The sequence below is a fragment of the Pieris rapae genome, chromosome 19, assembly GCF_905147795.1.
Source record: "Pieris rapae chromosome 19, ilPieRapa1.1, whole genome shotgun sequence".
NCBI classification, from domain to species: domain Eukaryota; kingdom Metazoa; phylum Arthropoda; class Insecta; order Lepidoptera; family Pieridae; genus Pieris; species Pieris rapae.
Genome location: NC_059527.1, coordinates 8,898,251 through 8,924,069, shown reverse-complemented (window position 1 = coordinate 8,924,069; position 25,819 = coordinate 8,898,251). Strand labels below are relative to the sequence as shown.

The following is a 25,819-nucleotide window of genomic DNA, read 5'->3' as shown; positions in this document are numbered from 1 at the left end:
ATATTAATATTTTGATAAAAAAAATTTGTATTAACTCGTTTCCTGGGCATGGAAAGTAATAAAAGAAAAATAAACTCAAGCGCAATGGGCTTCCCCCCGCAATTTCACACCCGCGAGCCCTGCCTGCGGTCTGTCTTCCAGGGTGACCATTTGTGGCAGATTTCTGCCATTTGGGCAGATTTGGTACCTAAATTTTAACCCTGGCAGACCAAGTTGACGATTTGAAAAAGTGGCAGGATTTGGCAGATTTCAAAGAAATCCTAATTTTTTTTAAATACGTTTTCATGTATGTAATTCTATTTACTTAGAATACTTATAATTTTCTGTCTTATTATTTCCTTTATTTTTTATTATGCATTTATTTGGTAGGAAATCATTTACTGAGGTGGCAACTTTTGTCCTATGCCAGATAACACGGGAATCCCCGTTTATTCTGTTTTTATGTAGGTACGCCTTACGATTATGAACGGTAATGAATCAGCAATAAGGTTTATTTTCTTAATGATATAACTGATCGAGGTTCAAAACAATGTTTGTTGTTTTGTCTACTGCCACGTTATTCTCATTTGGCGTTGTGGTGCAGTGTCAGTGCGTTGTGTATTCCGTGCATTCGTGCATTCCGTTCGTACCGACCTGAATGGGAGCAAGATCCTTTGCTTTCGTCCTGGATTTCCAGAGCAAAGGAGGATCCTGATGTTGCGTTTTGCAAAGCTTGCAATTGTAAATTAGTTACAAGATTGTCTTCATTAAAAGAACATGTGTTATCCCAAAAACATAAGAAGCATATGATTGGGTATAGCGGCCAATCATCGGTAAGTACTTTGCAATAAATGGAAATATTTAATAGACGTAAATATGTAATACGTTTTCAATAGATACCTATTGCAAGTTTAGAAAAACTAATATCAAACAATTATTTCAGGTGCAACAGTTTTTTAAGAAATCTCCAATAGAAGAGGAAGTGAAAAAAGCAGAACTTAATATCTGTGCTATGTTAGTGGAACATAATTTACCGTTCCGATTAATGGATCATTTAAGGGAAATTATCTCAAAATGTTTTCACGATTCCGAAATTGCCAAGTCCTTTTCCTGCAAGAGAACTAAAGCAGCAGCGGAAACGTATAATGTTTTAAAGCCAGAGCTAGAAGCAGAGATGCTTGCCGATTTAAAATCATGTGAAAACATTAAAACTCGTACACCAATGTTTTCCTTAGTTATAGATGAGACCACAGATTTAACACCCACATCAACGCTTGCAGTTGTTACCAAATATTATTCCGAAAAAGATCTTCAGGTAAAAACAAAATTTTTAACTTTGGTGGACTTGCAAGGAGCATCAGCCCAAGCTTTGTTCGATTCACTTTCCAAGGCGTTAATCAATGCTAACCTTAACATTAACGATGCAATTGGTTTCGGAGCTGCAACTACTAACGTTATGTTTGGCGAACAATGGTGGTATTATTGCCAAAATAAGATATGTAAATCCCCATTGCATATTCATTAAGTGTGTATGTCATTCTACTGCTTTGTGTGCATCTCACGCCAGTAAAAACTCTTTACCAAGGGCTATTAACCAAATAGTGCAAGAGGTTTATGGATATTTTGCACATAGTAGTAAAAGGCAAAGGGAATTTGCTGAACTTTATTGGCACTGAAAAGCATAAAATATTAAAACATTACGAAATTCGATGGCTATGTTTGCATGCATGTATTAAAAGAATTTTGGAGCAATGGGATGCCCTCAAACTATTTTTTCAATCGCAGTTTCTGGAAGACAAAAATATTTCAGCTGAATTTTTATATAATAGTTTGAATGACAAGATATATATACTTTATTTTTATGCTTTGGATTATATACTGCAAACAGTTAACAAACTGAACACTATATTTCAAGGAGATTATACGACAGTCCACACAGCATTTAAAGACATTTCCGAGGTGTACATGAGCCTTTTGAGTTGTTATATGAAAGGTAATTATTTGAAAACCACAGATCCACTTTGTATAGATCCAAAATCTAACGTCAACTTTTTACCTTTAAAAGATTTGTATTTAGGTGTGAACGTTAGTAAAGAAATCGGTCGTCTATCTGCAGATGTTAGTCTTAAACCTGGAATTCAATCTTTCCTTCAAAGAATGCAAACATTTTTTATTGAACTCTGTAATCAGTTAAAAACACGTTTGCCACTGACTAATCTTTTTAAAGACTTACAATTTTTAGACCCGCAAAATGTTGTTTACAAAGATTTTGTATCAACAGTAAACATTGCAAATAAATTTCCCAATATAGTAGATGAAAATAATCTTCAAAAAGTTGACGACGAATTTCGACAAATTAAATTTGACAAAAGTGTAACCGATTTGTTGGAATCTGGTGGGAGTAGCACCAGTACAAATTTAAATGTGGATAAATTCTGGGGAGCGATTGGGAAAATGCGTGATGCAAATGGAGCTCCAAAATATACTAATATTGCAAACTTTGCAAAAGCTCTATTAATTTTGCCATTGTCAAATGCCTCTTGCGAAAGAATATTCTCCCAAGTAAATTTGAACAAAACAAAAATAAGGAACAGGTTCCAAAATAAACATGTATCCGCGTTAATAACAACAAAAGAAGGTATAAAGGAACATGGAGACTGTATCTCCTTTAAACCAACAAGGAATATGATTAAAAATATGTCGTCAAAATCAATTTACGAAAATGAAGAGTGCGGAGAAAGTTTTGATACTTTTATAGTTGAATAATAAAGGAATTCCTTTGAATAGTAGTATTTTATTTATTCATACCCATCTTCAATGACATTAGATGCTATAATATGATGGCATATTTTTGGCATTTTCTGGAGTTAGCTTTGGCAGATTTTGGCAGATTTTTTGCCAATATCGGGCAGATTCGCTATTTTTGAAATGGTCACATTGCTGTCTTCACACTTCAGTCCACCTCAACGATTTGCGACGGTAGGACTGCGCTTGTGTTTCGGAGCCAATAATAATTAAATATTTGCGTATTTTAGTTTTTACCCGCGGATTGTTTTCGAAATGCCAAAATATAAAAAGAAGTATCAAGTGAGGCGAGGACATGAACTTCGGAAATTATTGTAAGTACCTACCCAAAAAAAACTCAAATTTAGAGCTGTCAAGTTTCAAGTGCAACTTGTACAACAAAGTAAAATAAGTTGCTGAACCTGACACCTGATGGAATCCGAAGGTGGGTACTGGATCTCGAGTATAAGCAGTAGACATACCGTCATTGAGCTCGTTGTAATCAGCTCAGCGAGACGATACTAGAAATGTGACTATATGAACCTTATGATGAACTCTTCTTTATGGGTACCTACATAAAACAAAAACAACTCAGGTCTCCTCAAAATTAAAACAGAATATAACTAACGTAAATCATAGAAATTTTAAAAATCTTTACAAGCTTATCTCTTAGATGAATCGGGTAATTTTTAGACAAAAATTGGGTAGGTTGTAAAAGTGTTTTTTATTTAAATTGTGTTGTAATTGTATCAAAGTTTGGTTTCGTGTTCACGTAGTCCTATTTTGTTAGACTAGATGGCGTTAGGAAATTATTTTTTGTACTAGAGTTCAAATCCTCAAAGTAATCGGCGTATGTTAAGCCTTAAAAAGATCGATAGAACAATTCGACGTGAATTTATAAGTTACGGGAGAATACCAATTAAAATAAGCATATTTGATGCTCAAGAAGTTCACAAGAATGCTATTGTGGACGTGTATTCGTCAGGATAGACAGAGTTGGTGGAGGCTGTTTTACAGCTTGCCAGCTAGTGGAGTGGAGTGGTAGATGTAATGAACGTTAAGATTGCATGGTATATGTAGTGTATGTATAGCAAACTGCACCAGATAACTAAATATGAAAGGGTGAGACCTAAGAACTTCAATACGTTGGAACTGTAAAAAAAAATAATTAAATAAAAAAAAATGTAATTCTGGACGACAATCCTATTAGTCTGGCTAATAGTTGCAAAATCAGCACGAACAGCGATGTAGATCGCGTGTAGAGTAAGGTAGCGTGCGGCACGGCATAAGATTATTAGCATCTGAGAATTACCATCACAAAGAAATGCTACCATTGCACGCTGGGCGATGCGTCATGCGATGATGAAAATAGTTCAACTATTAGATATTAAAATTATTGCTCTTTAGAAATACAGCTGATGCCAAGTTTAACCCACAATGAGACTTGTGTATATAGGCTATTTAAAGCCTTCCGCTCTACTAGGAAATAGGACCAAATTGATACGCATAAAACTAATATAATACGCAATGTTATTCTTGTCAGAGTCAGAAATTTTATCAAGGGTCACTGGCGTTAAGAAAACCGGAATTGTAGGAGACCGATACAGATTAACCGGTCGTGACAGGATGGCAACACTGTAGCAGGTAATGACAGAGCAACTGGTAGCACTTGTAGTGAATTACATGTGACGGGTGTCGTGCGCAGGCGATGAATTGGCAGAAGTCAGGCGATCAATTCACGCGACTCTTAGAAAGCGTAGACAAATCTGTCGGGACTAATCCACGTTCTATCACGGAAAGAGTGACATACATACTATGGAGACAGTGAACTAATGCTTAAATTATGTCTTCTTTACCAAGACAGCCACGGCAGTGCATAAAAATAGCACAAACTGGAGTAACCTATTTTTTTGCCGTCTCGGCGGGTCACTGTCTCGTTGGCATATTCACATGTGTTTACGATAAAAGCTAGATAAAGCTTCATTCTCCAGGATTTCTTTTATCTATGCTAAAAGCTGATTTTATCATAAAATGTATGCATTCCTATTTAGCAATTGAAATGCTAACGAACTAACATTTAACTTCAAGTATCCAAAACAATAACCATTAATATGGGCCAAATTAATATTTACATCTTATCAGAACAGGGTTAAACTCATATTATTAAGAATACAATAAACTACCAGTGAAACAGAAACAGGGCGTTGAAAGACTACACGTCTGTTAAATCCCTGAAGAAGTACATTACAATATAGGTTTAAAGATGTTTCTTCTCGTGTCACTTAGATGAGGAAAAAAATATTAAAAGCATTAAAAGTAAAATATATCACGCCACCTTCGTAAACTGTCATTGCATTAGAGATCATGTAACCGGTCCAACTCAGGAGGCAATCTGTTGTATATTTTTGTGACCGCATTTGTATATAATATACCTACAGCTACACTTAATTAAAAATAACCGTTGATTGCATGTAAAACTGACATCAACCATGACATTTCGTGTTTCATTGTTGTTCCGTGACAAGGAGTTCTTAGGCGTCACGAATTGCCCTTTGTTGAACTTAGGCCTTTCATGTACCTTAAGATAATACTGGCTTATCTAGGATTAATATTACACCGAGTATGGTCTATGACGCTTTGTGTACAGTTAAGATAAGCCGTTTATTGATTTTAAACAATGGTGCATTAGAGCCAATTACATAAAGAATTTTCGCTGTTACATTTTAAATGCTCCGATGCATTATTATCCGGAATTGCAATGTAGTTTAGATACAGATATTGCTCTTTTCGATATGACATATATACCCAGGTAAACAAAATATATATAAACTAGCGGACCTGACAGACGTTGTCCTGTCTACACGTCTTTAATTTGAAAATTTGAAACTTTTTTTAATAAGCTAAAACATTCTGGACCATTTTGATGAAAATTATAATTCAAATGTTATGACAATATCTAACGATCCAGCCCATGGTCTACAATAACACAATGATAACAAAACTTTTTTTTAATTTGATCGCAGCGCTAACTGTCGGGACAGACTAAAATTCGAATATTATTTAAAATTTGACACTGCGATGGTAGCGCCGTCTGTCGGATCCAATGTAAAACATTCCAAAATCAACAACAACTAATAAATTGAAAATTACAAAATTGTGAATCTAAACCATTCCCAGATCCCCTTGAACACACACAAAAAATTTCGTCTAAATCGGTCCAGTCGTTTAGGAGGAGTTCAGTCACATACACACGCACACAAGAAATATATATATTAAGATTATAAAAGAAAACAACAGACAGAATACAAAACAAAAATTGCTTTCATTGTTACTTTAAATTAAATATATTAACGGAAAACTTAAGTCAATTTCGTACATAAGATACAGGACAGATTTTAAATAAGACATTAATGTTTAAAGAACTTTATTTCTCATTACAAAACAGAAATATTTTATTTACATGAGAAACTTAATATTAATATGTATATATTATATACGAGCGAGATACACGTCGCCATTAGCCGTAACAATTTTAGTCAGCTATGTTCATTCTAACATGCATCTTTAATGCCTTTTTGAATTTGTCAAACACTCCAATATTACGAATTTGAGATGGTAATTGGTTAAATAATTGCACACCTTCATACCTAATAGATTTCTTCAAATAATTTGTACGCGGCTTCGGTAAGATAAGCAAACTCGCTCGACGAGTATTGCGTGTCATTAAATAAAATAAAACTTAACATTTTGAAGTAAAGGTCTTCCCGCTTCCTTAAATATTTCCTTGCACCTTTAGTAACGTGAAATTATGTCGACATCTACATACGTACAATTAGTAATGTGCCAATTACGCAGATATATGCCTAGCTATAATCAGAAGAAACCCAGCAGTATTTTGCGTATGTTCATGCATTTTAAATGAAATAATATATATTTAAAAAAGAATTTATACTCGGTTAATAAATAACTATAAATGCATGTCACGATTACTGCAATGATGAGCAGTGGTAGTGACATAAATTGCATTGTAAATGTCAAGTGAATCGAGTTATTTCAAGTGTCTAAATGAGCCTTGACTTAAGATTGCAACTCAGACTTGATTCTCGAATAAATAAATATCATGTGAAAAATATATTACTTTCTCTTTACTAGTTAGTATATTTATTAAAAGAAAACCTTAAAAATTTATCGAGATGCGGCCCACTTGTAAAATCAACAAAATACGATTATAGGCCACTGGGAGATTTCTTTCCGTATTGGCCTTCTTTATATAAGTCAAAGGCCCGCTTAAAACATTTCTATAATTAGGCATAACTTCAATTAACCCCGACTGTAATCTGTGGTCAAGGATTAGCCTGATTCATGCACTAATCAGCTTTATTGATGCTAACAACGAATGATTTTAATGAAATTAACTGTATTCCGTAAACTCAATCTGCTACCAACAAATTCTGTAATAAATTGCAGTTTACCTACTTAATATACGTTCTTATGTACTAAATTCTTTACATAATTCGACGTTTCGATCAGTTGGTCAAAGTGACTTTCGCTAGCCACCATAGCGGTGTGTGGAAACTGACTAAATATTGTGAAGAAATGTTTTCATATCAGCGAAAAGATTGTTCAATTCTATACTAATTAACTATGTTTACGCTTAAAAGAAAATAAAGATAAATAAAAAGGACTCCAGTTGAGGAAGTGTCATTGTCTTATCATAGACCCTTATTTTTTCTTTCCACTCTATATTAATTCTATTTCTTCTTAAATGCCCTTATATTTGACGTGTTAATATTTGATATTCGGTCTTATCATAACATTAGATCATAATATTATGACGTCATAGCCTGCCACAATGAGTCTATCAACTATCAAGTGAAGTACATGACCTCAGAGCTAATCGTGTTACCACATACAACGTCACGTGACCACAGAACTGTCATACGCTGCCCACTCAGCGATAAGGAACATAGGAACTCGAGAATTTTCCAATACTAATGTATAAACGATTGACTGACTAGCGATATTTACCATATGGCGTTATTAATTGTATGAATAACGCTTTAACACAAACTGTCTTACATTGTCTCCTTAATATACTTCTTGAGGCGCGACTGACAGTGCAGAGGCAGTTCGGCGCAGTCACCCACGTAGGAGTGCGCGGCTGTTGCTATCGTCTGTGAAATGCAGGAAACGTCTTGAAGAAGCCAGGCTGGCCTAATTAGGACTCGAATAACGGACAAAATGAGCGTCTCAGTACGGAAACTGAGTACACACTACATTAATATTACACATCGTCCAGTATTGCAAGGGTGCGTGTACTATGTACTTGAAATCATAAACATAGGGGTCAGTCAAATGCACTTGCATCATTAGTGTAATATCAAAGTAGATCTCACACAAGTTACAGGTCATCCTAATGCAACGAATATTTAAAATATTTTTTTATAAATGCAAGTAGTTCTTGTTATTTCCCTATTAAATTAGCGATTTGAAATTATGACGCCGAATAAGATATTTCAATATTAATTAATTTGACTTCCATAGATATCTGTAAATATAAAATGTTTATGTTAAAATTTTATTGATTAATTAAAAATCTAGAAATGTATGCGCGCGCGATTACGGTTCATTATGAAATTAGATTTGGCAATTTGATATGTATAATGTAACTAAAATAATAAAACATTAATTGCATAAATACTCTTTGTTTTCACAACCTGCGTCAATTAACGGTATTTTAACCGGTTCCTTAATTTCATTAGTTCAAGAGTTTACAATAGCTGTAGTTTTATTTTAAATTGTACATTAAGAACAGAAAATCGTTATTTATATATATTTGAAACATGGGCCAGGGACTACTTTAAATTTGAAATATTCCAAATGTCATGTATCATTGTACATTGGTATTAAAGTATTTTTTTATATAGAACAGATGTTAAGTGATACTGCCGCAAGGACACTTTCAATGCTTCGGAAGGATCCTAAGTCGAATTGGTTCGGAAATACTTTAGTGAGAAGCTGGTTTCGCATTCTGCCTCAACTTCCGATGATGAAACTCAGCTGCAAGTATTAATCCGAACAAGTCCTCTGAACACTATTCGTGATAAATGCGCTAGAGGGTACAGAGAGACCATTTAAAATTGGATATAATTGCGTCAATAGCATAGCAAAGTTATCATGAAAATATTATAATTGATACTACGATATGCAACGAAAAAGCACATCTACTTCACGGCGATAAAACCTGGACACCCGTTGCATGGTTTATGCCTGTTCCAGAGTTTCGTGCGCTCTTCTCCAGTGGGGCGAGTTTTATCAATTGCTACATACGATGTTGCACAAAGTTTAACGAGTAGTTAATATTATAAGCGATAATAACATTAATTATCCACTTATGTAACGCTTAAAATCACGTTTTCTCAAAGTGCATACGTGATTTATATCCGACAATAGTTCCGAACTCAGTTGGAAAGAGAGCGAACGCAAAGCGATACAAATTATGTTACAGGCAGATCTAGTATATAAGACAGCGAAGTTGTCTAAAACTATATATAAAATAAAACAGCCTATATTCGAGTACAACAATATTATATTAAGTTATTATTATATTCATTATTTACAGGCCTTCACTCCGTCGGTCGTTATACGTTATACTGCTTTAATTTCTTCCATTAGTCTTTTTTATTGGCATCTTTCAAGGTTTCCAAGCACGTCCTCTCTCTTTCAAACTATTCATCAACGAATATTTTAACAGTTGAAATAGCCGAATCCGCGTCTATCTACGGTTAAGGCGAAGGCTGGTGCCGAGTTTTCAATCTCTGATTTATATAGTGCTTATGCATAATACTGAATTGATCACATTGTGATAAATACATGATAAAATTGAGTGATGAACATCCTGGAAGCGAACCTCAGAAATGGTAGTCGCATGCTAAGGTTACTAGAAAATTTAAAAAAAGCCGTTGCTATGCGTAAAAAAATACATATTTTCCAAGTATAGCGCAAAGTCGCAAAGTGTCTGCTACTGGCATAATAACTATCGTTAGTGCATTTACTTCGCTGTTTATTGGTATAGGTTTTAACGACCAAGACGAGTCAGCCAATTGCGCAGCATTTTTATTGCGTCAAACTTTATTTTAGTAAATTTATTTAAGAGCACGTCGGCAAGGGATCTAGTTCTCTGGATTTCAATTTATGATAGAATTTTCCTTTTAAACTGTTTCGTATTGTACTAAAACAACATTGTGTTCTGGTTGAGCTGAGAACTTGGAGAAACTAATTGTGGTTGGTAACACAACAGATAAATGATCAAGTGATCATGCTTGATCAATGAGATATTCATTATATTTTATACTGATTTTTTTAAATATTCTACGTATTCTATGAAAGTGAGAATCCATTTTGGTTGTTTAAATAAAAAAAATATTACACAAATTGTCAAGGGAAGTTTTTTTAAGTAATTGTGTTGGGGCCTTTTAAAGCTGTTAAAATGGCATTTCCTACAATTTGTTTTCACCCACGCATGGCTTAGCGCCAAACAAAAAAGTTTTCACGTGTAAACATTTGGTGATTGATTGATCTATCCCGTGACGTCACTTGGCAGTCGCTCTTCCCATGCACTAGCGAAATAAGCAGGGAACGCTTTTAAATTATATTATGTACTTTTTCACGTTCGGAAAAACAAAACGTTTTTAGTGAGTTTGATGTGTATTTTTAAACAACAAACAATTAACCGTATAAAATTGACTTCTGTCAAATACGCCCAAACAGTTCAAGTCCATTTTAACAGTCAAAAGAATTTTGATTACGAAGCCAAAATATTTGTTATTTATGTATTTTATTATGATTTTTAGAACGAAACTAAAAAACCAAGAGAAATCCATAGAAGACCAGGTAACACCATCAGAATCCAATGAGCTGAGTGAGATGAATTGCCAACCAACAGCATTGCTTGAGGTGGGTTCAAACCTTTTCTTATTCGACAAGTATTTATCAAAAAATTATTTGAGTGCAGGAATTGTATATTCTTTATTAGACACAATATACAAGAAAGTTTCGATAAAGTACAGTGCACTGGCCCCCACACTAGGATTCCCTGTGTTTTGGGCAGCCAGTCTTTTATAATGGCGTAGCATTCCATTAAAACAAAATTAAAATCTTCTTTCGGTACCTCTGCTTTACCGCCGTTAATTGCCGTCATTCTCTTGAAGTCTTGTCCTTTAAATTTAATTTAAGATGCTAGCGATCATGGCGCTTGAGTCGGCTTGGCTGTGGCCCAGGTACGCCAGAGACATTTACGTTACCACAAAAAAATAGAAAAAATGATCTTGACGTATATGTATAAATAGAAATCACAAATAACTATGTACAGATGCGGAAATGTAATAGCAAAAAGAGCAATTCTTTTTCAGGCATCGATGTTAAAAGTCATGTTTTCGTAGTTTTTTTTTTTTAAGTTACCTGTGTATTTTTAATATTTTACAAAGTTATATTGACTTGACTTATAGTTACAAAAATTTGCTCCACAAAATCTTGTCAAATAAAAATCAACACTTGATACATTTGCCTTCTGAAGGTAAAGCTAGGATTAAACAAACAGGCTTAGTGGCACTTTTGTTAATAACAAGCATCGTAATACACCCATGCGAACATTTATAATACATCTTAAAAATATACTTATACTTCAGGGTACTTCCAAAAACCATGAGAATAGCGTTGAAAATGGAGGTAGTTTACAAAGTCCATCTGATGAAATATTAAATAATGAAGAAATAGAATGCGTAATGGTTAGTAAAACTTTTGATAGTAAAAAGCTTAGTGTCTAACACATTTAAACATTTACAATATGCATTAAAATACGTTTATGTTTCAGACAATTTCAAAAGACGACAAGAATAGGGTTGGAAATGGAGAAAGTTCCCTACAAAGTCCATCTCATGAAATATTAAATAATGAAGAAATAGAATGCGTAATGGTTAGAAAATTTATTAGTTAAGCTTACTGACTTACCACCTGTGATCAAAAGACAGAAGTTTTTGGAAAATAATCAAAATTTTATTTCATTCAGGTGCTGCAGCATGAGGAGACGGAAAAAGATCTTGTACTTGACGAGTCTTTAGCCAAACCTCAGACACAAAAACGTTCTCGACTGCAAGAAAAAGATAAAGTAATAGAAACTCAGCAGAAGAAACTACTGGTTCAATATAAAACAATAGCAACTCAAGACCGATTAATAGCGAAACAAGTGAAAGAAATAAACAGCCTAAAGGCCAATGTACAGGATTTAGAAATAAAAAATGATAAACTGACAAAACGGAATGAGTTTTTAAGAGGATCATTACAGAGACTAAGAGAAAAAATGCTTAATGAGAACATATAATTTTTCTACGATATTTTATTAAAGAATGTCATAACTTCATACTCCACATTTTGATTTTCACAACTATTGATTTTAGATATAAAATTAAGGAAATAAAAATAAAATGTAATTGTGGGGCTCACCAACCATCCCCGTGATTCGTTAGTAATTCCAGAATTTTACTTTACTACATATATACTTCTAAAAATATCATTAATGCAATGCACTTCGAATCGAATATAAAATCCTAAGCGGAGTGTGACGTCATGTACCACATGTACTCACATTTCGCTCAGTGCCAAGGTTACATCGATTCCATTCGCCTCGATAACAATTAATACCTACAACAATAACGCGATTGTGTACGCTCTATGGACATTGCTTTCCAGCCAACCAGTCATGTACTAATATTACCGCACTGTTTTTATTTTGCGCAAAGACATCCTCATTATACTATTTATATCTTTGTCCTCCTCCTTAAGAGATCGTTTGTTAATAACGTTAAACTCAAGAAATTTTTGATGAGCTATATACAACAATAATAAATAAATCAATGGCGCAACAAACTCTTTATTTCTTGGCCTCAGATTTCTGAATCTGTTACATGATCATTTTTTAAATCTTATAGGCAAGTAGGTGATCAGCCTCCAATCACCATCAACTCCGCACATTGTGAGTACCGTTTTATTGTACATATTTTCTAAATAAGATTTCAAAGGGACCGACAAGAATACGCAGGGTTACCCTTGTGCTATAGTAAAAAAAATGCCGTATAGCAGGACAAAGGATTTATCGTCCTCACAGAAAGAACTAGTAATTTCAAAACGGTTCTTAGAAACTTTCGCTTAATGAAAGTACACAAAAAATCCGTTATTCTGGGATGTAAGGAAGAATGTTTATTGCGTGTTGTAAAGACCGTTGTTTAAGTGTAAGTGAAATTGTATGGAAAAAAAAGAATTTGTGGCATCTAATAAAGGTTTGTACGGCGCCAGACATCTAAATTGGACTGCCAGTGCATAGGTTATTACTGAAAATATTATAAGTAATACTTCTATGTATACAAGAGACAACTTGTCATTAAAGGTCTTCCGAATGGAGTCTATAGAAAGCGACTTAGTGTGTACTATTCAATGAATGATTATTTGCGTGAGACATTGTAATTGATATAAAATTAATAAAGTATGATATGTACGATACAGATAATATAAAAATTTACTTGACTAATAATGTAAAATTCCTTAAGACAAAATTGCGCGCCACTGTGTGTGGCAAAATATGCGACCGATTTACGATTGACCTTAACATTCTTGTACCATATTATATATAAATAATTATCATTACATATTATACATTTCGTGTATAATTGTTCTTTAGGCAAGACGGTGACCAATTCTTTGTGCCAGACACTTCACCAAGGAGAGCCACAAATGGAAAACTGGGGTTTTAGTAGATTTTCTTTTTCAGAAAAATAAATTAACAGTTAATTTCAAAAAAATTACATAATAATAACAGAAAATACAATGGTATATGTATATAAAAAAATACAACTTTGTTTATATGAGTATAAAGGCACATAAAAAATACCATACCACATTTTTTGTAGGTTCCAGCTACGAACATCATAAATCTCCTTGACAGGCTAGACTATTACAAACATGAACAAAGGCGGTGGTTTCTAAAATACTACAAGAAAGGAACTTCATTCAGAAAATTTGAATGCATTGAACAAAAGACTATACAAAACAAATGCAAAGAAAGCGAAGTTTAAACGGAATCTCATCTTCTTTATTGTGAGACAATTAAATTTATGTGGGTTCATATATCAAAACAGAAATGCATTTATCAAGACGACAACTCCACCCGTATTTCTCGTGGTACATCTTTCACTCATTTAGCATTCTGTTAACAAGTATAACGTATTGAAAGGCATCGGCTTTAGACAGATATTATTTCACAGCTTATCACAACCAATTGTAAACACAATGATTACATACCGTTGGAAGATAACGTTTTATAAGAGGTTTATTTACCAAATAAGGTAGAAAATAGTATTTTATCCTATTGAATTGAGGAAGTCGAGACAATTATATTTGTACGAATGAATCACCAAGAACAATAAAATACCTTATACAGGCATTCCAACATCTTGCATAAATTACACCTGAAATAACACATTATATAAGCAAATTTCGCTTGTGTAAGTATGCTGTTGAATGTAGCCATTGAGTTGATAAATATATACAGCCCATGTTATAACTGATATCGTGGATATACACATAGGGTACATGGGCTGTATATGTATGGAAAGATAACGCTATACTAACAAACAGCGTTTATTTGTAAAATGTAGGTACACTTTAATAACAATTTTAATAATGTGGGTACATACAAGACAAAACTATCGGCTAAAATGTCTTGAACAAACTCTATCATGTCACGTAATTTTCGAAACATGAAATGAAAAGCTGAAATTCCGAAAGATGTAAAAAAAATCAATAAGCTCCCCTTTAAAATTTAAATTGACCCCCGTGGGGACTGGGCCCTGCGTTGGAAAACACTGGTCCATGTCATTGAGCAATTTACTTTTAAACAGCCCGATTGAATTAGATTGAGCATTGGCCGTAAAAATTGTCACTGAAATTTAACTGTAATCTAATAACAACTACTGTTACTATCACTAAAAAATAAAGAAATAAAAATTATGTTTTCGTTTGTAAGGGTAAGTATTCACAACGTATTGTTGTATAAGTTATATGGTATAGTAAAATGTATATAATAAAACATGATAACTGGAAATATTTATCTATCTAAGACTTTAATATATGTATGTTCTATGTAATTTGACACATATTACATCACTGACAGATATTTTTAAGCATCGTTTTTATGTTTAAAGACGTAATCATAAACTAAACGGGTATTAAAATTTAAGAGTCGCTATTTGAGTAAAATAAGATCCAAAGGTATACTTAAATATTAAAATGAGGCCGATCCCTATTAAACAATTTCGTATAAAATCCTTATATACAAGACAATTTCATTTTGCAGTAAATTTCTTAAGTATTTTACATAAGAAATTTACTGCACAAAAAAACATATGCAAAAGTAGTGTCATCTCAGCGTTTTTATACCAATAGATTTTTATTTAAAATTATATAAATTCTCCTGTAAGCATACATAACATATAACTTTACTAATATAATACATAACTTTTGACCAATGAATACGCATGAAAAAGCTCCTCACAAACTGCTCGTCTATACAACTTGCACAGGTAAATCATGTTTTCCAGATTTATTCTAAACAAGTAAAGAAGATAACGTGTTCGTAATCGTTGCATAACGATGACCACGTTTCCTGATCTTACTGAGTCATGTGTTATGATGTAAGAGACTAAGTTATCTATTATATCCGCTATTTTGTTTACTTACTAATATGAGTTTCGCCGTTGTAAAGGGCAAATCCAACATTTAAGCCTTTTGTTCTTAGAAAACAGAGACATAAGATTAACGAACTAATACGTAATCGATTGCTTCTAAACAAATCTATAAAACACATTACAAAACTTAGCAAGCAATGTTATTGATCAGTCTTACGTAAGCTCAGCGTGTACCGTTACTAAAATAAAGCTTTTGAAGCGTTAAATATTGGAAACAAAATCTAAATATTTATATTATGTATAATATTGACGTTGGTGTGACGTCCGTTGCGCACATCTGCCGAGGCAGCTGCCTTCAAGGTCATGTGGTCAGCCCTCGACCAATTTGGAATTGTACTGATAACAACGTCTTCCTGGAAGCTAAACAAAGAATACGTTAACGAATAAATTTAATTGTCTTGATTACTTTCAAGATATCTTTTAAGTGAGTGAAGGGCCTTTAGGCCTACGACATATGTAAATTTATATCTTGTATTACCAAACACAAAGAGAAGGCGAAAAGTGAACAGAATATGCTATGAAGTAACTTTGACTTAAAGGACTTGTAGAAATATAAAAAACTAGCTGCGCCGGTGAATACTTCGTATATAACAACCTACATATATTTATGTCAAAACTAAATACCACTTTGATAGGAATCTTCCACAGTCCGTTTCACAAGGCATTTTCTTTTGCGAACTATGGAATTGTGGAATCGACTCCCGGCGGGTGTCTTCCCTGAGAGATACGATCTCCAACTATTCAAAATTCGAGCGTACTCCTCCCTCAAAGGCCGGTTACGCACCCACTAAAAATGGGAGTTTGTGGGCAGCGATGACTGCCCTTTATGGGCGTCGCCACCTATTATATAAAAAATACAATATTTTTAAAACAGACTAAGAGACTATAAAAAACAAATTTTTATATGTTCCACCATTAAAACGGTTTCCGAACTTCCAAAAATATTTCCAGATTAACCAAATCGGTCCAGCCAATCTCTAGTTACAGCAATACAAATGAACAGCAATTATTTTAAATTGTGTAATGTTAGCAAGAATGTAATTTGTGTTTCCATCAATATTTTGCCACATGCAAAACCACTGAAACGTAGATATAGCCATAGGAATAAGTATATTTTAATGGTAAATCAGATTGATCAAGGTATGATAACGAGTTGACTACATGGCTAGCAAGCTTTTATGAATTGAAAGATCCTAATGCGAACTATGTAGTTATAAATAGGCAAGGAGAAATGAAACTCTCCGATTCGTTAAATTCTCATCCCAGTATAAGTACACACGTTACTTGCGAAACCGTACAATCTCGCTAAATATAAACAACTGTACAGTAAACAGATAGCCGATATCAGCCGAGTGTAAACATCACTGACGCCACGATCACGTTGCTTCGGCGTGGTACCGCGCTGTCTCAAACTGTTATCAATACGTCTTTATTGATAAGCGCCCGCGCCGATGTCAACAGGATCTTAACATTTCAACAACGTTTTTACACCACGAGATACGAAGCTATAATGAAATATAATTTATGTTTTATTATGTTAAACGTATATTGCAGATCTTGCTTGGCTGCCAGCTTCTTATATATATTTATAACATATGTATACTAAATGTGCTGATGTGCTTAGATACTTGTTATGTGAGAGTATTTTTATCTCCTTATGTACATTATATCCCAGCTCTTATAAAATATCAGATTTTCTATTTGGAGTAGCAATTGATAAAAAAATTCTTTGAAAAGATAAATTAATACAATTATACAACGCGCCACACATATAAAGATCTTATGATGGATGAGGTTAATCCTTGATAGCTCGTTTTTTTATCTTCAAGCATGACTACGTCCAAACTCTGAGTGTTAGCAACAATCAACAATTATGAACATCGATAAAGCCTATACGTTATCAAATTATAACAATCATACAAATGACTAGCGTAATGCCATATCACATGATATGTTTATATCTACTTTATTTATAGCCAAATTGTTGAAATTTCGTGCGCTATCTGTTCAAGGTCTGTTTAATTAGGTTATATAATAGTTTTTTCTCCTTCACCCATCGGCCTCTTGGCTTTTATCTGATTTGATTTGATTCAATCAAATCAGATAAAAGATCATTTTGAGGCTATAAGGGGTCGCAAAGTCAATGATTTTTTTCTCTCCGTAACTTCCAAACTATCAAACTGAGTCAAGTCCCTTCTTAGCCAAAACACGCAGTCCGCCGTTTCCTAGAGACCCGAAGCTATGGGGTTGGCTGAAGTCTCCTTTTGCATTATTCGGTTAATCTTTAATGTCGTCCTCGTCATTGATTGAATTACCTATTTTTTCTGAGTTCTTTTCCTGAGTTCAGTATTTAGTGTCAACCACGGCGCATCGTTCATATTTCGCAGTGTTTTGTTTTGTAGCCGCTGTAGGATTTCGATATGGTCCGCTGTATCATATTAGCATATTATATATAGTAATTATATAAGTATTAGTTCTATGACACTTTTATAATTGATAAGTTTATCCTCCAGATGGAGTGCGGCTTTTCTTCCTAAAGTATAACATAATATGTTTAAAAAAAATATCGGAGATAGAAAGGCAAGATTTGTTTGTACTAAAGTTGTAGTATAAATGTGATACAGCATATTTCTAAGCTGAAAAAGGAAAAAGTATTCTGACATCATAATGATCCACTCGTGCGTAAACGTGCGATCACTTGCGAACAATAACAGAGCGCCATAAATAGATTTAACTATACTATACAGGATCAAATGTGCCCATAGCACCAATTGAGGCCTCAATTGGTTCAATTCGCAGAGTAAAATGCCCACGAGACACTCGTGACTACACATCGTGTATATAGTACTATACGTAAATATAAACAAGCAAGTAAACTAAATATAGGGTCCTTCAAGAAAAGAGCGCACCCATTTATAAAGGGCCAGCAACGCACTCGCAAACCCTGTAGCATTGAGTGTCCATGGGCGGCGGTATCACTTCATATCAAGTGAGCCTCCTATCCGTTGTTTTATTCTATGTATAAAAAAGCTCCAATGTGGTTTCTGTATAAATATTTTCGCCTGCATAACATCTCCATCTACCAAAGTATGTAGGTATACTTACTATGTATACCTATATAATTATATATATTGAGCTGTACTATGTATGTAGGTATGAGGTATTCGACCTAGATTTACCAGGACAAACGATTGAACACCAGCAAATATTATCCTTCCTGCTTTTTTAATTGCAATCATAATATACATTAATTGTTTTTTCCTTAAGTTGCAACAGTCACCTTTGTACACTGCCTTTCGTGTGGATAATGTGAAGGAATCGTTCGCGTGAGAACCATGAGAAAAACTGAGTAAAATAGAGCAACAGTAAATAGCATTTTTTTTCTACAAACACTGATGTATAGCCATTATTTTAAGCGCTTCAGCATATTTTATATTATTGACATGGCGTATATAATAAAGTTTACTTGCCTCTTAACAATATTGCATTTTACAGGTTTAATTGCTGCAAGACTACAGAAGTCGTGTGGTAACGGATCAGCCCTATAATAACGGCATAAATATGATTTCATTGAAAGGTACTTGGTAATTGGTAAACACAGGTAATTGGTACTCGTACTTTTTATTGCTTGGTCTATAGCTATAGATTACATTGGAATTACATGTATAATTACACAAATAAAAATAAAGGTAGCACAGGAAAGATTGACAAAGCAAAAGATCGGTCGATTCACGGCCCTGCACCAAGTAAAAGATTTGTCAACAGTATACTACTAAACAAAAGTGCAGACAGTCGAAATTTGACTAAAACTTCATAATCATGCGATCATAATTACCTTTAACCTCGACGCAAAAAGGCGTCATAAATTCGATTTTAATTTGTCTGCGGCATCGTAGATACAAAACGAAAGCTTTGTTTGAATGCTGACGTGATCGAGACGGGTCTTAGCTACTATCTAGAAAGATTTGTTCATCAGCTAGTTTTGTACTATAAAAATCTTACACGCATTATGGAGTTCACACGTTACATAAGATTTAATTTATATATTTTTTTATTAAATTCGCGTACTAGGCCTGTACAAGCCAACACTGCTCACTCACATTTTCTTAGTTTTATGGGGATTACCTAAATTTTTGGCGTTTTCCCGAAAGTATATCCAGACATATAATAATCTTCGAATATAGCATTTTATTTCATAGCAATTAGTATTGAATTATTTTTCATTTATTCTATTAGTGGGTGGTTGATGTATAGAAAAAATAATATCTTCTATTATTTATACCACGCCAATGACACAAGAAGCCCATAAAGTAAAATCACTTTCATTTTATTTACAATCTGACTCATTTATTATGGCACAACATAGAAAAGCCTAAAAAACCCAACTGAATAGAAAGTAAAGCTATATATTCAAATCGTTTGTAAAAAGCGCATTGTAATAAATCCTGGCGCATTAGACGGTCGTTGTGTACGCATGACACGTCCCTCCAAGGCCCGTGAACGTTCGTATTCCACGCTCGTCGCAAATCCGTATACTGCGCGCGTACTCGCTTTACGTCATGATTGTACCAAGGTGTAAGCGGACAGGGATGTATTGATTAGCAAATATTAAAAGCGAAATCATCATTTAAAGATTTTTAAAACCATTTATTAGAGATTTATTAGCGATTATAAAACAAATAAGACTATATGATGAGAGAAAAAAAGCAAAAATGAAACAGAATTGTAACGGAGTGGTACACACGAAGTGGGTAACGAAAGAGAGGTAGGCAGATAAGATAGGAAGACGATATGAAAAAGGTAGCGGGTCCAATGTGGATTAGAATATTTAGAGTAGGCTTTTATCGAAGGGATAAGCTGGAAATTAATATATAACCGTTTGTCGCTAGATAATAACTGTAACTAAATAATGTGTAAAATTAATTTTAGAGAACCCGTCATCCTTCATCACCTTGCTTGTAAACAATCGCAATTTTTTTCCACTTTATCATTCTTCAAGTATAACATAAATTACATTTTGATCAGTAACAGTCTCCGACAAAATTAACCTTATAGACAGTATTCGGCAGGCGAAGACATATTTACAATTTAGATTACTGTCAGTTTATTCTCTAATAAAAGATAAACCTGATCGTTAGTGTTGCATCGACATGTCAATGAAGAAAGTGTGTAATTAAAAAAAGATATCCCAACCAAAGAATTTGGCCTGAGAATTTATTATTAAAAAGGTTAAATAAATGCCTTGATTAATTTAAGTCATATAAACGGGCGGCGATTCATACGGCGTGTCAGAACTGCTTTCCGTCACAAGCAAGACTTTCAAGTAATTCTTGTACTTGTAGCACTGTCTTAGGGCCAAGAATCAAACAATACAATGTTGACAAGTAAAAATAATCAGAGTACCTGGTATCCGGATAAAAATCGTGATATCGCAATACACGTGGCTATCGCAAATGTAAAGCAAATATCGTGAGAAGTTAGGCCGTTTGGCGTAATGCCGCTAACCACTGTACACACACACATTGACGCAACTTCGCTTTTCGCAAATATCGTTTGTTTACTATATTTACAATGTTAGTCTATCACAATCCCACCTCTGGTAGGAGCCATCGACAACAACAAAGACAGCCTACCTGCAAGGCTATTTTCTAACTAATTTGACGATGAACAATAAAATAAGAATTGACTTCATATAACTAATAATGTAAAATGTAAAACTCCTTTAAAGACAAATTTAAAAACGTATTATTGTATCATATTCTTGCAATAAATTATTATTATTATTAATGAACAAATTCGACATAGTCGGAACCTACGAATTACTAGACGCAATAATCGCTAAAATAGGATGGAAGTGGAAATGCTGGTTATCTAGAAATTTGGAAGATTCGAAAAGATTTATAATAACCTATCCTATTGTACTTATTCATATTTCACATCATAAGTAAATAAAAGACTGTGATGCCAAATGGGTCAAGAATATCCTTAATTGGAATGGCTCAGTGGGAAGAAAAGGCGAGGACGCCCACCACAAACCTGGGGAATGATAGGAAAATAGCGAAGATGCGAGAATTAAAGAATTAGGAGGAGGCTTTCACTCCGTCGGAGATCGTGTTAAAAAATAGCATTAATGTTTTTTTTTTATAACAGGAAAAAAACGGGCAGGGCAAAAAAGGAGACTCACCTAATGCTAAATGATACCGTAATGATACCATGGAGACTCTCAATACCAGAGGGCTTGCAAGTGCTGTTTTCTTGAAGGGCTCTCGAATTGGTTCGGATATATTTCAGTGGGCAGCTGGCTCGAATGGTCGTGCTGCGTGGCAAAAACTACCATAAAAAAGCAAAGTTGTGCAACGATAGATAGTGATCAGGAAAATACTCTTTAAAGTACTGGAATGTAAACTATGTATGATCCTATCAAAAATACCGATACTTGGTTTCCCAATTCATATAAGAGAAGTCATACAAAAAAAACTATTAGCGCCATCTAGTTACGTCAATCTTGAACTGTTATAGGCAATAAAATTATCAAATATCCTCAAGCTCAAGGTGACACAAAAATAGATGTTATTAAGAGAACAAAAACAGCGTAATCTGCGTCAATTTTATTTTTGCGCGAATTTGCTAATAAATTCACGAGTAAATTGTGGCGATGTAAGCTTTTTATGTTACATAAGTCAATTAATAAAATATTTTCGCGTTGGATGAAGTCCAAAATCACCTGCGAATTATCGCCATCAACTCAAAAAATTCAATTCATTTTCAAACAATCCGCGCTTTACGAAAAATCTTTATCAACTCGTTCTGTTTTCTTGTTTACATTATGTCATTTACACTATTGCCTAATGAGTCATAAATTTTACTAATTTGATTGAATTTTAAGAGATTATATGTAAATAAACATGTTATTTTAAAATTTCAACATTAAATCTAACTGACTAATATGATTTTAAAGACAATATTGTAACTCACACAATAATAACGATATGGAATTATGATGATCTTTTTGAATAAATAAATTAATATTCCTATTATAAAATATAAATATGTACTCTAAAATGGTTCTTTATAAATGAGTAATTTAAAACATGCAATTTATGTATATTTTTCCCCAAAATATAGCTGAGATTGGCTACTACGAGTGCTGGAGTAAGCAGACTTAGATTCGGCCCTGGGATATTCGCGTCGCGTACGAAGGCCAGAGGCAGATGGAAGCGAACTGTGCTCTGCCGTTTTCCCTCCTCCACACCACGTGACTGTACTCACAAGTTCTACAAACGGTGCTTTGCATCATAAGTTCATTAGTGACCTAAGATATCGAAAAAAGCTTTAAAGCCATAACTGCGATTTGTTATTCTTGCGCATAAGAAATTATATATTAAACTGAGCCCTAGAGATCTTAGCGACCTCAGATGTTGTCAAGGTGACCCGGAACTTTTGTTTCAGTCTCCTCAGATCAACGTAAAATGTTACAATCGTATTCATAGGTCGACTGGTTTTATTGTATTTAATTACGTTAGTAGTAACTTTATAAAGATTTTCATCGAGGACAATAAATACATTAACGTTTTTGCTAACACGATTATGATATTAAATATACTGCGATGATCTCATTGTTAGAAACTTTATTTAGCAACAGAGTCATATGAAACGTTGATCACACATACTACGTATTTAAGCATTGAAATTCTTGAAATCAAGTCAAGAAATTATAACACAATTGTTAAGGGGCGGTCGCTACAATTAGAGAACAATAAAATTGCAAATGATTATAAAGGCAGCATCACACCGGCAGAGCGGTCACGCTCAGGCGACTCTCGGTCAGTGGCGTGGCGTCGCTACGCTCGGCGAGTCAAGCGGGAACGACGCGCTTTCTAGCGTTGCCTGGTCGCACCGGTCTGCTAGATGTCCTTCATTAATTACTAGGTAATTACATCTGAACACGTAGATTGCTTTGCAGATAAAACCATTTTCCGTTCGCTGATTCACATATTTATCACGAATTAAATGCTCATGCAATTTGTCTACCCGCAAATAAGTCAGTGGAAAAAACTTCAAGGCTACTTATACTAAAGAGCTTTCATATCATTAAATTGCACTTAGACATTAAACATGGAATTAAAAGATATTAATTTAATGAATGGATAAAAAAGTTGTTTTTCTCGTCGATTTTAGTCCGAGCACCGGTTCAAAGGCTAGTTAAAGAAAATAAAAATGTAATAAATATTAACGATTCGAATGCGAGTCACGGTGAACGGAACGGTCACGCGTTGTCGGAGCGGCGCGCCGGCGTCACGGGATGTGACGCTCGTCACGCGCCGCTGCCACACTACGGTGTGAATGCGCCTTTCAATTTGCATTTCTGCTCCTAGAACTTACTTTGCTTACAGACCAATAAATTTGTCGTTAATAAATAGAGAAGGAAGTTTCTCATTCAAATCGGTACATACAAAGAACGAATTGTTGATCAGTGGCTCGTGCGTGCGATCATCCTTGAGGTTGGAACCCAGTCTGTGCACCGAAGGAAAACATCGCGTTTAAACCGGCATGTCTTCAACGAAAGATGTCGCACAGATGTCGAAATAGATAATGTTGTATCAATGGTAAGATTTAAACCATCTACTTCAAACTTCTGAATACTTGGATTTTATGTATATGAATTCGCTTCTAGTCGTAAAACATTCTTTTGTGTATTAACCGTAAAATGAAAAATAATACTAACTTACATCAAGACATATTCTGTCAGTAAAAATCAATTTTCGTTACATATATTAACGATATAATATTAGTCTATAACATATTGTCTTGTGATATTCTGTATTATAACTACATTCCCAACGTTTACTGCATATATCACTATGTTATAAATAACATCTGGCAAAGTGTATAAGGAGATATAAAAACATATCACATTCCAAACGAGACCAGTTTTAGTCCTTGTAACATATTAGAAGCGGAGAATTACTATGGAATGGATTTAGCGAACTAGTTTCTGAACCATACAAACTTGTGTTCATATTTTAATATAAAGTACTAAAAACTCTTATCAATACCAATTTATAGGTAATTTAATTATAATATGCATAAAAAACAGTGGCGATAAACTCTTGGTCTCTGTAACTGCGATTTTTTTTCCTAAGGTAAGTTAAATAAGGAGGTGGGCTTTCCTTCCCCGACTGGTGGTGGTGGTGTATCAGTGCCGTTTTCCTCAAGATGTGTTCGATTGTTATATAAAAGAAAAGGTGCAAAGCCGAAGTTCGAACCTACTCTCTCAGGGATACACAGGTTACAGTTAATACAATATATTCTTATAATACGTATATGGATAAAAATGCAGGTATGCATAACGTGACCAGAGGTTCCGTTTTGAACGGTACTGTCCCTTTTTCCAATTACGAGTCCCAGTGTCCCCGAAATGAACCGTGGGACACAAAATTTTCCGAGCAGCAGAATACAAAAAACGTGCCAAGAGATTAATTCTTATTTGAAATCGTCACCATCTCTATAAAAAAATTGTTGTACTGATAAATATAACTAAACATTTTGGGTACCTATATTTTGTGATAGTAACTTTAAGCCAACTAACTTTTTCTAAATAAATAACTTTAAAAAATGTTGTTTTTTCATTGACTATTGACAAAAATTAAACCAATGTCCCGTTTTGAGTCAAAAAATAAAGCCACTGTAGGTATGCATCCCATCCTTAAACATTACATTCTTCTAAGACCGCATTCCTTCAACATTACATAGTAAATCTTAAAAAAAATTTATCAGTTTTATCATGTCACGCATAGAATGTATATAATCACGTCATCGTGCAGTAATTTGAGGAGCGATGCGCAGGAATGCTCTACTCAAATATTACAGGCCGGCCGATAAGATAGGCAGATACCATGCAATAACAACTTGTATTACGTAACGCCCTCGAAGATTCTTTTATTTTAGGTATATACTTGGAAAATCAAAAGATTCGAAAATCGAAGAAAGAAGAAACAGAATACGAAAATACCACATCAGGGCGAAAATTAAGATCACAAACCCAAGCCTTACTGTTGAAATGGGCAGGCCGTAATGCAAGGTGTACAGACAAATAATGGACCGCCGAAACCACCACCTGGAGAGGACATGTAGGGAAAAGAAAAGTGGGAAGACCACAAAAGCTATGGGCTAACGAAATCATACAGGTTCCTGGGAAGAAATGGATTGTGGAAGCTAAGAACAGATCCAGGTGGCAAGTTTAGGAAGAGGTTTTTACC

At 34.2% G+C, this 25,819-nt stretch overlaps 2 protein-coding genes across 12 annotated transcripts in view; one reads left to right on the top strand and one right to left on the bottom strand.

The window, feature by feature from the left end:
• The window catches only part of LOC110991901 (peroxynitrite isomerase THAP4), a 44,096-nt gene extending 31,806 nt beyond the window's left edge, over positions 1-12,290 (top strand). For 9 of the 11 annotated variants that reach the window (XM_022257475.2, XM_045632348.1, XM_022257477.2 and 6 more), the window contains 4 exons: positions 10,617-10,719; positions 11,451-11,549; positions 11,636-11,737; positions 11,831-12,290. In XM_022257475.2, coding sequence (XP_022113167.2) covers positions 10,617-10,719; positions 11,451-11,549; positions 11,636-11,737; positions 11,831-12,142 — 616 coding nt within the window. In that variant the 3' untranslated portion in view covers positions 12,143-12,290. Of the gene's footprint in view, positions 1-2,936; positions 3,099-10,616; positions 10,720-11,450; positions 11,550-11,635; positions 11,738-11,830 lie in introns of those variants that run through there. The other 2 variants (XM_045632349.1, XM_045632347.1) reach the window with 2 other exon arrangements.
• LOC110991916 overlaps positions 1-25,819 on the bottom strand; it is an 82,426-nt gene that overhangs the window by 38,764 nt on the left and 17,843 nt on the right. The gene's annotated exons all lie outside the window — the stretch shown is intronic.